A 15,660-nucleotide genomic window follows, 5' to 3' on the forward strand; every position below is an offset into this window, starting at 1 on the left:
CTTAAACATCTGGAATGTCTTTAGGCTGCACCAGCCCTTGCATCTTGACTTGGTATAGAACTCCGCGTTGGAATATTTTTTTCCTCAGAATTTGGAAGGCATTGCTGTAATGCCTCCTAACACCAGGCCTGTGTTTATTGCCTCTTAAAGTTTTTAAGGTCTCTTCTTTTCCACCCTCTTTATTAAATTTCACTGTCATCGTCATGGTGTGGATCTGCTTTCATCTACTGTAGTAAGAACTTGGTTAGGCCACTCAGAATATAAATTTTTGCCTGTAAACTCTGAGATTTTCTTGAAATCATTTATCATTTCCTACTCCCCATTATTTCTGAAACTGATGTTATTAACATGTTGGAATCCCTTGATTGATAGACTAATATTCTTACAGGTCTTCTCTCCTGCTTTGTATGACCTTTCCATCTGTACTACTTAGTGGGAGTATAACTTTAATCTTCCAGCTCACCTACTAAATTATTCATTTCTATGATCATTTTTTAATTTCCAAGGGCTTTTTCTTGTTCTATGATTGTATATAATTTATAAAATTCTGTTTTTTTAATATGCCATATATCTTTTACATATATTATATATTATTGATAAAAGTAGCAGGGGACCTGTTAGGTCTCCTGGTTATCCACTTTCATGACATCATGAACTTTTTACTCACAGCACTTGGCTCAATAGTGATTTCATTTATCTTTGTCATTTCTGCTAAATGTCCATCTCTCCATGACAACACAAGCTCCATATCACCAGGGTCTTATTTTGCTCTTCACTGTATCTCCAGAGTCTAGCTGATCCTGATCCACTGGAGGCCTCAAAATATACACTAGATGATGGACAGTGCTGTGGTTTGGGCAGTTAAGTCACACTGCCCCTTGATGTCCTTCTGAGCTCTGAGCCTAGTGGCCTCCTGTCATAAAATGTTCTGTAACATTGAGACAGTTCATCTGCATGGGTTGCAGAGTCATCCTGCCACCAACATTGGACAGGGAACCAATGGAAGATGAGTCAACAAAGCTCTGAGACAAAATCCCTCAGTTCACCCCTGGCTCCACCACCTCCTAAACCTCTCTGAGTCTCCATTACTCTGTTCATACAAAGGGATCACATGTTGGTGCCTCATGGGTTTGCTCTGAGGATTAAATGTGACCCTCTATTTAAATTAGGGCATCATCGCCTGAGACATATTGAGTGTTCCTCTTTTCATAGTTGCTATCATTATACTCATTACATCATTTAGATAAGTTCCATTCTTTGCTTTTATAAACCATAACTCAGGAAACATCCTTGAATACACATTTTTGAGAACACGTGTGATTACCTTCTTAGCATAAATTCCTAAAAAAGAAATTTCTGCATCAAAATGTAAACACATTTAAATTGTTGAAACATTTTTCAAAAGAGCCCTTTAGAAGAGATTTTGTACGGTTTTCAATCCCATCAATCTTTATGACAGTATATTTTCTCTACGTTCTGGTAAATACTCTCATCACCTACTTTCATTTTTGCCAAGCTGATAGATTTTAATTTTTATTCCCATTTCTTATTCCACATCCTCATTTTTGTTTACACTTATTTAGCACTAATATATTTGTTTGACATAGTCATTTCTTCTTTTCCAAATTGTTTTCTAATATTCTTCCTTTTTTTATTGTATTGCAGTTATTTTAAAATATTGAATTTAGAAAGTAGAAAAAGCAGCCCCAACATTGGGAACTGGTCTAACAACTATAGCTGGGCCTCAGTGTTGTCAGAGTCCACCCTGTGCTCACCACTTGGCATGTTATTCTCCTGTTAGAACTAAGTCAGCTCACAGAACATCCATATCATACAAGGACACTCTGAGACCTGACAAAGTGAGACAAAGCTAGACCACTGCATCACTTTGTCTCAGCACAGACAAAAACAAGGCACTGTGCAACTCACAAAATACCAGACATCTCCCCGTGCTGGCTAGTATGAGCGACCGCTGCTTCTTTCCAGTTACAGCTTTATCCTTGCTCTAGTCGGCCGTGTCTACAGATAAGATTTATTGAGATGCCCAATCACAGAATTGCCCCCACTTCCTGACAACACCCAATCTAGAGTGAGGCCCTGCTCATAGACTCTGCCGTAAATCCTCCGACCAAAGCCCAAGTCCTATATATGTTCTATCACCTTCACACTGAGATGCCCTGTGGTCCCCGGTACTGTGTGTTCTGCATCACAGCAATGAGTAATAAATCAACTTGTCTGCCCACAGATGTGCTCCTGGTGGCCCTTGGCTGAAGAATATTGAGGTGTGTTATTACTCTTTGTCTGTCAAAGTTTTTATGTGTCTTTGAGTTTGATTATTGGTATGTGTTTGTATCTTTGTGAGTGTGTGGTTGACATAGAGAAGTTTTATGTTTTTCATCTTTGAGTCAGGCTTAGAGAATTCTTCATTCCACAGTTGTAAAAAGTTAATGCATATTTTCATCTAGGAGAGAGGTCCAAGGGTGAAGGGTGATAGAATTGTTTTAATTTGGGAGAAAGTATGGGAAGGAGCAACAGATAAAGAATTCTAAGGGGGTGGAATTCTAAAGTTTGCATCATCTCTAAAATTTGACAATTATGTACAGGCCCTACAAGATATGTGATATATACATTGTGTTCAATAAATGCTTTCTCTTAGGCTAAGTGAAGACTTATGTCTCTGCTTATGTTTACCAGGTTAATGAAAACAAAACGAAGAGTCCGAATGTACATAGTCAACTATTAACTCCAGTGATGGGCATTTTCGAACACTTATGACCTTAAGGTGATAAATCATGTTTTGGTTAATGTCTGTATATTCCAACTGTTAAAATACATATTAATTAGACTTCTTGTTCATGCTATAGTTTAAGGATGTGTCTAAGACCCACATGGACAAAATCATGACTTCCATATGAGAATCATTTTAATGTACATCAACCTATGAGTCACCGAATATCTTTTTGGCAGGAGGAGACTGAAAACTAAGAACATTCTAGATATGCACTGTGAAATACAGTAGCTACTAGCCACATATGGACATTTAAACTTGAAGTAAATAAAATTAAAAATTCAACTGCTTAGCACAATACCCACATTTCAAGTGCTCAGTAGCCACATGTAGCTACTGGCTACCATACTGGACAGTGCAGATATAGAACAATTCCTTCAACACAGAACATTCTCTTTGACAGTACTGCTCTTCATACTTTATGGGCCTCAAATCAGATGCATCAGCCCCATGTAAAATGAAAGGGCCAATATTATTTCTCTTAGAGATACGTCAGATTTCTGTCTGAGATATGAATACACAGTAAGCTGGTGTATAGCAAAATCAAAATAGGTCATCAGTGGGTCCAGTGCCTTCAGGCACAAACTGGTCCCAGTTCCAAAGGGAAATACCTGTCCTTCCACCTCTCTTCACAGACTGAGGACACTCTCTGGCACCAATTTCCAGGGGGTGAGGAGGTGACCAGGGCAATGCTCTATGCTAAGTTTTGGAAGGCAGGGAGCCCAAACTCAGAGAGAGGCATTCTGGGAAATGAAGAAGAGGCAAAAGTGGGGACCAGTTGGGAGACTCCCTGGTTTATTCAGAATAGCAGTTCTCAAAGTGTGGTCTGTGGAACCGCTGAAGTCACAGAGACCCTTCCACAGGATTCATGAGGTCAAAACTATTTTCATAATATTTCTAGACATCATTTGCCTTCTCACTATGTTGGCATTTGCACTGAGGTAAAACTTACCAAGAATGGAGGCCATGGTACCAAACTGCAATAGTACTTACCTTCACCATCACTTACTTGCAGAAAAAACAAAAAACAAAAAAAAATACTTATACTTTAAAACGTCCTGATTGAAGCATTAAAAATTATTATCTTAACCAAATAATTATCCTTAAATCCACATTTTAAAAATAGCTTACAGGGTGACATGGGAAGTACACATAAAGCCCTTCTGCTACATTCCAAAGAACTGTGTCCCAAGGAAAATAAGTCGTGTGAGTTGAGCTAGCCTCTTTTTAATGGAGTACTATTTCTACTTGAAAGAACAAGTGATAGAAACTATGATTATTTAGATTTGGTTAATTAGCATATGCTTTCCCAAAATAAACATAAGCTTCTCCCTTCAAGAAAATCAACTGACAATTAATGTATCAACATAAGAAGATGTATAGAACTAGTGAAACACAATATTACTTTAAAAAATCATACAGGGGCCGGTCTGGTGGTGCAGCGGTTAAGTGAGCACATTCCGCTTCGGCAGCCCAGGGTTTGTCGGTTCGGATCCCACGTGTGGACACGGCACTACTTGGTAAGCCATGCTGTGGTAGGCATCCCACATGTAAGGCAGAGGAAGATGGGTACAGATATTAGCTCAGGGCCAGTCTTCCTCAGCAAAAAGAGGATGATTGGCAGCAGATGTTAGCTCAAGGCTAATCTTCCTCAAAAAAAAAATCATACATTACTACAAATGCCATTCAATAGACAAAAGAAGTCTGTGGATTTTAATGTAACAAAATAGTAAATATTCAATAATATTGTCTCAGGTTCCACTTTGCAAATAACCATTGAGAAGCTACCACTTGTGTAGTTTTATATTAAAGTTGAATATTCACAATTATCTGAAAGTTATTAAAAATATTACTCCTGCATATTTGTGTAAGGCTGCATTTTTTATATACTTCAACTAAAATAACAGATTAAATGCAGAACAAATATGAAAATCCAGCGGTCTTCTAACAAGCCAGACAAGAAAGACACTTGCAAAAATGTAAAATGCAAAAAGATCCACTCTTCTCACTGCCTTGTTTATTTGGGGAAATGGTTATTTTTCATAAAAGCATTATTTCTGTCAACTTGCGATGGGTTATTAATATTATTCTAAACAAATTGATAAAAACTTTTAAAAACTTTTATTCCTAGCACAGTAAATATTGAACGATATAACCAACATAGTGGGGTCCTCACTAATTTGTAAGACTGTATGGATATCCTGAAACCAAAATGCTTGAGAATCGCTGACTCAAACAGCCCCTGGGCCAGGACTCAGGGAGACGTTGTGACAAGGAGCTCTCGGTGCAGGAGGAGAGGGGTCAGGGCAGAGTCCCAGGTCCCCGGGCGTGGCTCTCAGGGTCCCAGGTCCGAGGGCGGAGTCTGGGGCGGGGAAGCTCAATGTTGGGGAGCTCAATGTTGGGGAGTCTCTGTCTCCCCGAGTTTCACTTCTCCCTCTCACAACCTGTGCCAGCTCCTCCTGCCTGGAGACTCATGACGCGGCCCCATTTCTCACTCCCATTGGGTGTCCGGTTTCTAGAGCAGCCAATCCGCGTCTTCGCTGTTCCGGGTTCTAAAGTCGCCACCACCTTGCGGAACTCTGATTCTCCCCAGATCGCAAGGATGTGGGTCATGGAGCCTCGAACCTTCCTCCTGCTGCTCTCGGGGGCCCTGACCCTGACCGAGACCTGGGCGGGTGAGTGCGGGGTCGGGAGGAAACGGCCTCTGCAGGGGGCGGAGCGAGGGGACCACGCGGCGGGCACGCAGGACCCCCGGGGAAGGCTAGTCTCCGCCGACATCTACCCAGACTCCCCGCCTCGGCCTCACCCCGTCCTGACCCCTCCCTCCTTCCGCCTCCTCCTCTCACCCACTGGGGTCTACCGCCTCCTTTATGTATCTCACGACCCCCTCACCCGTCCTGTCTCCCGGCCCCATCACTCTCGGACCCAGGACCCGCGCCGGGAGGAGGGTCGGCCGGGTCTCAGCCCCTCCCTGCCCCCAGGCTCCCACTCCATGAGGTATTACAAAACCATCGTGTCCAGTCCCGGCCTCGAGGAGCCCCGCTTCATCACCGTCGGCTACGTGGACGACACGCAGTTCGTGCGGTTCGACAGCGACGCCGCGAGTCCGAGGATGGAGCCGCGGGCGCCGTGGATGGAGCAGGAGGGGCCGGAGTATTGGGAAGAGGAGACGCGGAAAGTGAAGCGCCACGAACAGACTTTCCGAGTGAACCTGAACACCCTGCGCGGCTACTACAACCAGAGCGAGGCCGGTGAGCGACGCGGGCCCGGGCCCGGGTCCCGACCCCCCATCCCCACGGACGGGCCGGGGTCTCCCCCAGTCTCCGGGTCCGAGATTCACCCCGAGGCTGCGGGACCCGCCCAACCCCCGACCCGGGAAGAGCCGGCGGGGACTTTTCCGCGGTTTCATTTTCAGTTTAGGTTTAATCTCGGCGGGGGGGCGGGGGGGCGGGGCTGACCTCGGGGCGGGGTCAGGGTCTCACACCTTCCAGAAGGTGTCTGGCTGCCACGTGGGGCCGGACGGGCGCCTCCTCCGCGGGTATAAACAATACGCCTACGACGGCGCTGATTACATCGCCCTAAACGAGGACTTGAGCTCCTGGACCGCGTTGGACCCAACGGCTCAGATCACGTCTCGCAAGTGGGAGGTGGCCGGAGCGGCGGAGTACGACAGGAACTACCTGGAGGGCACGTGCGTGGAGTCGCTCCTCAGATACCTGGAGAACGGGAAGGAGACGCTGCAGCGCGCGGGTACGAGGGGCCGCGGGAACTCCCGATCTCTCCTCAGGCTGGGACTGGCTTCCCACAGAGAGGGAGGAAAATGGGATCAGTGTCAGAATACTGCCCCTCAGGAAAGGGAGGAATTCACCCAGGTTTTCATATTCTGTGATGACTTGCCCACAGAGGGCAAAGAGAGAGGCCCGCCTGTCTCTAAAGGACAGTGAAGGAATCCAGTTTCTTAAGGAATAGAAGGGGAGACCATCCCTGAAATCGCCCGTCATTGGTTCCCTTTGACCCTAGCAGCCATCTTGTGAACCATGACTTTCTCAGGGTCTTGTTCTTGCCTTGAGAACATCTTGGCAGGTCCGAATCCAGCTTTGCTGAGTCATTCACTCTGCACCCAGGTCAGGACCAGAAGTCTGTGTTCTCCTCTTTAGAGACCTAGAGCCTCCTACCCTGGGCTCTCACCCTCATTCTAGAACTTTCCAAGGAGTAGGAGATTGTCCTAGATCCCCAGATCCAGGCTAGTGTCTGAGTTTTCTGCTTTCTCCTTCCAAACCAATTGTCTTGTCTATTCTCGGGCTGGGCACGTGAGTGCTGCCTTAGTGGCTCATGGAGGTAACTGGAAGTGTGAAATTTCTGATTGTTCCTCCTCAGAAGCCCCCAAAAGTCGCATGACCCATCACCCTATCTCTGACCATGAGGTCACTCTGAGGTGCTGGGCCCTGGGCTTCTACCCTGCGGAGATCACCCTGACCTGGCAGCGTGATGGGGAGGACCTGACCCAGGACATGGAGTTTGTGGAGACCAGGCCTGCAGGGGACGGGACCTTCCAGAAGTGGGCGGCTGTGGTGGTGCCTTCTGGAGAGGAGCAGAGATACACGTGCCATGTGCAGCACGAAGGGCTGTCTGAGCCCCTCACCCTAAGATGGGGTAAGGAGGGAGGTGGGGGGACACCTCTTCTCAGAGAAAACAGATGCCCTTTTGGATACCTTCTGCAAGGTCAGGACTCAAGCCTTACATCAGAGCCCCTGCCCTCCCCTTCCCTTCCCTTCCCTTCCCAGAGCCGCCGCCTCAGCTCATCATCCCCATTGTGGGCATCCTTGCTGGCCTGGTTCTCCTTGGAGCTGGAGCTGTGATGTGGAGGAAGAAGTGCTCAGGTAGGAAAGGGAGTGAGTGATCTGAGTTTTCTTGTCCCACTGAGAGGTTTCAAGCACCAGGTAGAAGTTTGCCCTGCCATGTTAATGGAAAACGCCATCCACACTCATGTACTTGCACTCTGGAGCTGATTGCTAACATTGTTTTCTAAAGCGCTTGTGAAAATGAAAGACAGGTTTTTTTCACCTTGATAATTCTGGTCTGGGGACTTAATTCTCAGGAGTCAAAAATTACAGGGGAAGCTCCCTGCTGAGGATGGACCTCCAAGAGGGCAGTTGGTCTAGTCCCCGTATATTTCCTTTCTTCTTGTTTTCCAATCCTGCTCTGGGCCTTCAGTCATGTTTCTGGAAACTTTCCTGTGGTCCAGGACCAGGGAGTTCCTCTAGTATCTCATGATCCAGTCTTCTCCCTGTTTTCTTCCTCAGGTGAAAAAAGAAGGAGCTCTGCTCAGGCTACTGGTAAGTTTGAATGGGGGTTGATCTGAGACCTTGGGATAGTGTAGAAGGGAGCCCATGAGGGGAGCTCGCCCACCCCATAGTTCCTCCTTTAGTCTCATCTCCTGTGGGCTCTGACCACATCCTGTTTTGTTCTACCCCAGTTAATGACAGTGCCCAGGGCTCTGACGCATCTCTCATGGATCCCAAAGGTAAGACAATGGAGGCCCAAACTGGGAGGGGTATTGAGGAGAGGGGATATGACGGGATTATGGGAATTCTTTGATTGGGAAATGTTGAGCATGTGATGGGCTGTTGAGAATGTTAGCATTTATGTGACTGACCTGAATTTGTTCATAACTCTTTTCTTTCACAGTCTGAGACAACTGCCTTGTGGGGGATGGAGTGATGCAAGATTAATTCACATCTCCCCTTGTGACACAAGAATCCTTGACTTCTCTTTCTGCAACTGGCATCTGAATGTGTCTGTGTTCCTATCAGCATAAGGTCAGGAGCAGAGGAGATTAGCCCACTGCCGGTCCACCATGACTCCCTCCCCACACTGATCTGTGTTCTTTTTCCTGATCGACTTTCCTCTTCCAGCAGAAGTGAGACTGGCCTGTCTCCATCCTTGTCTTAACTTCATGTTGCAATGAGTAGTAATGACTTGCTTCCTTATTGAAAATATGAATCCAGATATGAATTTTTTTCTATTTCTTGTCTAAGGGATTGATGTTTGAATTAAAGGAGAAATTTCCTAAAGTTTGGGAGAGGAAATAAATGGAAGCACTGAGAACCTTCTAGAATTCATGTGTTTGCTGTGCCGAGTCTGTTGCAGGTGGGGACAGGAGAAGGCTGTGAGGAGCCGAGTGTGGACGGGGCCTGTGTCCACTCAGTGCTCAGTGCATCGTGGGCTGTGATATTGTCATTCCTCGGCTGGGTCGTCTCTCTCCTCCTTTGTTCTGGTCCCTTCAGTAGAACCTTGCCCCACCAGGACCTGTAATCACAAGGACTCAGACATCACCTGGGCGTTGTCATGTGTTCAGGACCATGGACAGCGAGAGCTTCGTGTGGCCTGGTCCGCCTAGGCTCAGGCGAGTCTGACCCTCCTCCCCCATCTTTTATGTGTTTATATTTTGTTTCTTTGACCCGAAAGAAACAAACAAAATTCTTTTGGATTATTCCTGTTTACTTTCATGTTTCGAGATCCACTCATTCTCCTCTGGGTGTCCCCCATCTCGGACACCAGCAGGAGTCATTGGGCCTGTCATTGTCTCCACAAAGCTCAGGGTGACCCTTGCACGCGGGAGACTCTGTGGTATCATGAATTTTTGGACTCATCCAGCTCTTGCCCTCCTTTTAGGGCTGTTTCCTGGATTGTCCTTCCTATTATTTCCCTCTTTTTAAGCAACCATATTCTGGAATTAGCAGAGAGGAGGGATCTGGTAGTTTCTCACCTTAGATGAATTCCTGTTGGGTTTCTGTCTTCTCTGCAGCCTACGCCCATCTCTGCCCTCAGCTCTAGTCATCCTAGCCCTGGTTCTGATCCAAACTCATGGATTCATAAAGTAAAGTCTACTTTAGATTCACAGTTGGTTGGAAAATAAGACCCATTAACCTAGAATTGTCCTTTCTGACGTGAGAAATATAATTGTGTGTGAGTGTGCAGGAGGGTTAATATGGGAGGTAGGGTAGGCAGAGCAGCACTTGTGAGAAAAGTAGAGGTGGCACTGATGTCAGTGTGAGCGGATGTTGTGCTGTAGCTGCCACAAAACAGTGTGTGACCTGAGGTGACATTAATAAATGTACTGTCTCTAGAATAGGGAGGTGCTCTACGTTGACCATTCATTCAACTGATCATTGTGTGCCTGATATATGACAAGTTAGTTTTGCATCTAGGAAACCTCAGTGAACTAAAAATAGGTAAAAATTACCAGCCTTATGGAGCATGTGTTCTAGTGGTAAGGGGCAGACTGTATGACATAAGCATAGTAAATAAGGGGAATGTTTGTTAGAAGTTCAAAATTCTTTGAGGAAAGTGACCCAGAGTAGAAGTGTGTGGGGGCAGAGAAGATGGCTGTTTTACTACGGTGGTCAGTGTGGGCCTCATTGGGAAAGTGACCTTGAGGAAAGATTTTAAGGACATGAAGGTTGTCCATAAAGATATCTGAGGGAAGTTCTTTCCAGGCAGAGGAACCTCCAGTACAAATATGCTAGGGCAGGAGTGTGTGTGTTCTGGGAGGAGCAAGGAGGCCAGTGCGGCTGGAGTAGAAAGCAATTGAGATGAGGTCTGAATTACATCCCGGTCTTGTAGTCCTCGAGGATGTTGGAAGGTTTTGACTTTTCTCTGAGTAAGATGTGGAGTTAGAAGACAGATTTGAACAGAAGATCAATCTGGTGTGACTTCTCTTTAGAAGCATCAGTCTGGTGCTGTGTGGAATCAAGAGGTGAAACACAAGCAACCAGTAGAGAAAACTGTAGGAAACTAGTGCCATGTCCCAGGCTAGAGATGTTAGTTGCTTTGTCTGGACTGTGAGCAGAGAAAATAATAGGAAGTGATTGGATTCTGGATACATGCTGAAGATGGGCTTTACAGCATCCCCTAATGGATTAAATTTGGGTTATGGGAAAGGATCAAGGAGGACACCCCAAGTTTCAGACTGTGCAAGTAGAAATATGGAGTGCCTCGAGTGGAAATGGAGAGGACTTGAGAAGAAACACATTTGAGAAAGTAGCATCATAGACATCCAAATTGTAAAGCTGAACAAGAGACATCTATTAAATGCAAACAAGGTTAGTTTTAGCAGTTGGATATGCAAGTCTAGAATTTAGGAGAAATGTCTGAACTGGAGAAATACATTTGGGAGGTAACACCATATAAATGATATTTAAAGCCTTCAGAACAGATGAGATCACTGAAGAAAAAAGAACAAGGACTGAACCCTGGACCCCCCAGTGCTAAGTGATCTGATCAGACCTCACACGCAGAGCAGACTGCACAGTTCTGGCACATCATCTGGAAGGCATGGAGACCAGGGAGTCTCAGACTTTAGTGTGCACAGGAATCCCTTGGACATCTCATTAAGATCTAGACAGTCTGGAATAGAGTGTGAGATTCTGCATTTATAACCAGTTTTGCGCTGATGCTGTTGGTCTTCAGATCATACATTTAGTAGCGTGAACCTAGACCACAATTCCCACATGACTGTCCAGCAGCCTCAGATGTAGGGCTTGTTAAATAAATGGTTCTTGAGCTCCATGCCCAATGTTCTGAGATCGTGGATCTGGGGAGAGGCTGGTGTGTTTTGTAACAAGCTCACAAGCAATCCTAGTGCTCAGCCAGAGTGGGAACCACTGATGCCAATGATCAGAGTGTTCAGGATAGGGAGGGGTCTTAAATCCATGTTGTTTTCTCCTAGGAAAAAAAAGACAAGACATACACTGGGAGATAAAATGTTGTTTGTGGGATCAGAATTGACCATCACAAAACGTGCGTTTTTACCTTGATTATTTATTTTTTTTTAAGATTTTATTTTTTCCTTTTTCTCCCCAAAGCCCCCCAGTACATAGTTGCATATTCTTCGTTGTGGGTCCTTCTAGTTGTGGCATGTGGGACGCTGCCTCAGCGTGGTCTGATGAGCAGTGCCATGTCCGCACCCAGGATTCGAACCAACAAAACACTGGGCCGCCTGCAGCGGAGCGCGCGAACTTAACCACTTGGCCACGGGGCCAGCCCCTACCTTGATTATTTTTTAAGAACATAACACTCTGAAAGAAACTTTGACCTTTCCCCTAACTGCCTAAAAAAATTTAAGATAGAAGGCCTGTTCCAGGAATACCATAAGATAACGGTAGTGAAATGTAAAATGTATCTCTAGGGTCACATTGTCTATACATGACCCAGCAAAAACTTGTATAACAAACATTTGCATTTCCATCTCCGTGTAAATTGTCTTCCTCCCCTCTGAAGCCCCAAACCGCTACCCCCAACATCCTTGTTTGTCTTTAGCTGAAGATGGTATTTAAGGTGGCAACTTTGGCCATTCTGGCAAGTTACTCAGGCTTCCTGGGTTTTTCCTATATATGCATGCTATAAACCTTGTTTGATTTCTCCTGTTATTCTATCTCATGTCGTTTTAATTTTTGGACCAGCCAGAAGGACCTAAATGGTAGAGGAATTGTCTTCCTTCTCATACCAGCTCAACACCAGGTTGACATAAGGGAAACAGTATTGCAGAAAAGAAACTGGTAACTTTGAATGATCTCTGATTAATTATCCCAGCTGGATATGTACCTTCCACGAGCTATACATGCTCTGTAAAGTTTATGGCTCCTGCTTGTGTAGGTACCTCCCAGCTGCAATAAGTCAACAACATTGTTCTTTTGAGTTCCTTAGGAATGTGATGACCCCTGGACAGTGAGTCTATACTGATAGCTATCATCAGTGACAACTGAAAGATCTGGTGTGGTCACTCCCAGTCTGTAACACTAGAGGGTCAACATTCCTAACCCTCTCCCCTATAACTCACTGGCCTATATACCTACTTCAAGATTCTGTGTTCCCCTTAAGATGGTGCCTTAGGATACTAGTCCCCACCTTCTGACTTGCTAGCTAGTTGCTTAATATATGCCCTTTCTGTGCCACCATCTTGCTTCTTGATGATTGGCTTTAGTCTTGCAGCAAGCAGATTATGCCCTTCATGTGGTAACACTCCCCTGCAGTTGCTTTTCCTGCTAGGTAAAAGATTTGGGAAGTTGTTATTAGCTCAGCAAAAGAAAATCTCTGAGTTGCTAAGAGAGTTCTTAAATGTTCTCACACAGAAAAGAAATAATAATTATCTGATGTGATGCAGGTGTTAGTTAGCTAACTCTATGAAGTTAGTGATTTTGCAATATGTAAGTGTATCGAATCAACAAGTTGTACACCTCTAACATACAAAACGTTCTATGTCAATTACATCTCAATTAAACTGGAAAAAAATCTATGAATTCTTGCTGTCTGTAACTATTCCATACATGGATTTCTCACTCACTTATTGCTGTGAACAATGGATTCGAATTGTTCTAATTGAAACCTAAGTTAATATAGATAGATAAGTAGAAAGAGATGGAAAAGTATTAGAACCTCAGGTCCCTAGTAGGAATTACTGCTGCTGCTGCTGCCGGGCACAGATGCCACTGCTCATAACACTGACTGCCCTGATGCTGGGCACTGGACCCTGCAGTCAGGACTGCTGTCTCTTCTGCTCCTGGAAATTAGTGACATATTGCCACTTACACCACCTGTGCCAAATGCATTCTGCACAGCGTGTCACCTATCTGCCACCACATCTTAAGTCACACTCCAGCATGTAGTCTCCTGACTGGTGGACCTTCATGACATGTCCAACTGCAAGAATGTTTGGGAAAGTGAGTTTCCTTCTTTTATGGAGGAAGGTGGTCTCTGCCTCCTACCAAGACTCTTCAAGTGTGGAATTCTCCTAACGTGGGAAGAGGGTACAGGTTCGAAGGGTGGAGGTTGGGGTGGTGGAGGGAAAAACAATGACAAATTTCAATTTTTGGAGCAGTGATATGAGATAAGAACTTGATCTGGTACGTTGTAGGAACTCGGGTTTGATTAGATGAATAAGTGACTAACAAAAAACATCTTTTAACTTACTCCTTTGATATCTGTCACGGAATCCAACTTTTTTCTATTCTAGTTTATACTCACAAACGAGTGGAATGGCATCGTGGGATGATGAATGATTACTCAAAATGTCTTCTCCCTGACTTTTTCTCTTGCTGGGTTTAAAAAGTCAAGATCTATAAGACTTCAGAGTATCCATATATATATACACTGACATTTTATACTAACTTTTATATTTCTTTGTATATGTACATATTTCTTGGGAGAGTATCCATAACATTTATCAGTATTTGTGTGACCCCAACAAAAGTCTAAAAAACTGTCCTAGTTTAGATACTGTGCTACTCAATCTTGTCCTTGAAGAGCTAATAATCAGACTGTTTTAGCAGATCCAATGACATGATATAAATGCTCATCTTTTCCCTGAGAATTACCAGTCTTGGACAAGATAAGGTAGAGATTTTCTTGCTTGCACTCACGTTCAATTTCTGTGTGTATCTTATTGTAGGCTGATAGCATACACCTCGTGGGCCAGCACTGGCTCACAGACCACACCAAGTAGCATTGGTTTAGGTGGATTTATATTAACCTAAAATGTTGTTGGATAAATAGCAGGAATGAAAAAATAATTAATGGGGATTCCATTTCCAGTAATATGGTAGGTGAGGTTTTAAGGCTGTCTCATGTGCTTAAAACAACTAAAAATAATCAATAAAATATAAAATGCATCCAAATGTTTAATGAATAATCATTCATGCCAATATATAAAAATGTGGGTAAATAATTCAAAGAGAAAAGTTTTTATCCTTCGGGCATTTGCCAAATCTAGAGGAATCTTAGCTTTGATTTCTCAGGCACATGAACTATAACAGACAGGAAATGATGCCCAGAGCTTATTCATGTGGGGAGCGTGAGAAACGTCCCCTCCCTGAAAATCTGGGTTCATATCCTCAGAGTAAGGGTGAAACAAAACAAGTCTGCTTCATCTTTCAATGCAAGAGGAGTGTTCTAAGGAAATTTGCCCTTGAGCCAGGAAAAAAAAAAAAAAAGGAGCAAACAACTATTTGTTAGAATTTACAACCTCAAGCTACCCCTGCTGTGATTTTGGTCCAAATTTATCATTTTGGGCCAAAATAACTTCATACCATGAATTTATTTTATAATTGTCCTGGATTGATGATGACCCAAAGATTGGAAGAGTGAAACAAAACCTCTGTCGAAATCTGTATTTAAACTAGGTGTCAAAGAATCTACATAAATACTTACATGAGGAAAAAGAGCAGCTTGTAGCAAGAAATGTATAAGTACAAGTGGAAAAAAAGACTATGATCGAAAAGCAGTAGAAACAAAGGATAGTATAAAGAGGCTCATAAAACTTCAATATTGGAGTTATGAGACATGAAATATAATATAACCGGGATATGATATAAACATTTAAATATATATTATCTATATGATATAAAGAAAAACATGAAAAATTGAAAATAATTGCAGATAAAAAGACAAAATTAAAAATGCCTGCAGAACATAGAAAATTAAATATAAGCAATGTGATTTTCAAAAGAACTAAACAAGTTCTTAAAAATTAAAGTTAAAATAATTTAATTAAAAACTCAGTTTATGGACTTTTGGGCTATGACGGGGTAAAGAGACCAGCTTTACTCTCCTGTCTTAAACAACTACATATTCAGATAAATATATGAAACAATGATATTCAGACCTTGGAAAACAGGCAGCATAAGGATTGTGATCCTTAAGAGAAGAGAAACAAAAGAAGTGAGGCCCAACTTCCTTCCTGGAGGGAGTTTCCATGACACAGTGCAGGAAAGAGGAGCCCTAAGAGAGCCCAGCAGTCTCATTGTGTTGAGGGGACGGAGTTGTGAGTTGGAGAGGCCAGCACAGCCAATTGAAGGTGAAGGCACACAGAGAAG

The 15,660-nt window shown here is 43.9% G+C and overlaps 1 protein-coding gene across 2 annotated transcripts; it reads left to right on the top strand.

The window, feature by feature from the left end:
• Nucleotides 1-5,320: 5,320 nt before the first annotated feature.
• Nucleotides 5,321-8,896, top strand: LOC100056231 (popy Class I histocompatibility antigen, A-1 alpha chain). 2 transcript variants are annotated; one of them, XM_070245082.1, is made up of 8 exons: nucleotides 5,321-5,463; nucleotides 5,770-6,039; nucleotides 6,263-6,538; nucleotides 7,166-7,441; nucleotides 7,573-7,668; nucleotides 8,092-8,124; nucleotides 8,265-8,312; nucleotides 8,477-8,896. In XM_070245082.1, exons 1-8 carry the CDS (start codon nucleotides 5,391-5,393, stop codon nucleotides 8,479-8,481), a joined length of 1,077 nt encoding a protein of 358 aa, XP_070101183.1. In that variant the 5' UTR covers nucleotides 5,321-5,390; the 3' UTR covers nucleotides 8,482-8,896. The 2 variants fall into 2 exon arrangements, with proteins under 2 accessions (XP_070101183.1, XP_070101182.1); XM_070245081.1 differs by lacking the exons at nucleotides 8,092-8,124; nucleotides 8,265-8,312; nucleotides 8,477-8,896 and having other exon boundaries at nucleotides 5,326-5,463; nucleotides 7,166-7,670.
• The last annotated feature ends 6,764 nt before the right edge of the window (nucleotides 8,897-15,660 follow it).

This window comes from Equus caballus, chromosome 20 (assembly GCF_041296265.1).
Source record: "Equus caballus isolate H_3958 breed thoroughbred chromosome 20, TB-T2T, whole genome shotgun sequence".
Taxonomy (NCBI): domain Eukaryota; kingdom Metazoa; phylum Chordata; class Mammalia; order Perissodactyla; family Equidae; genus Equus; species Equus caballus.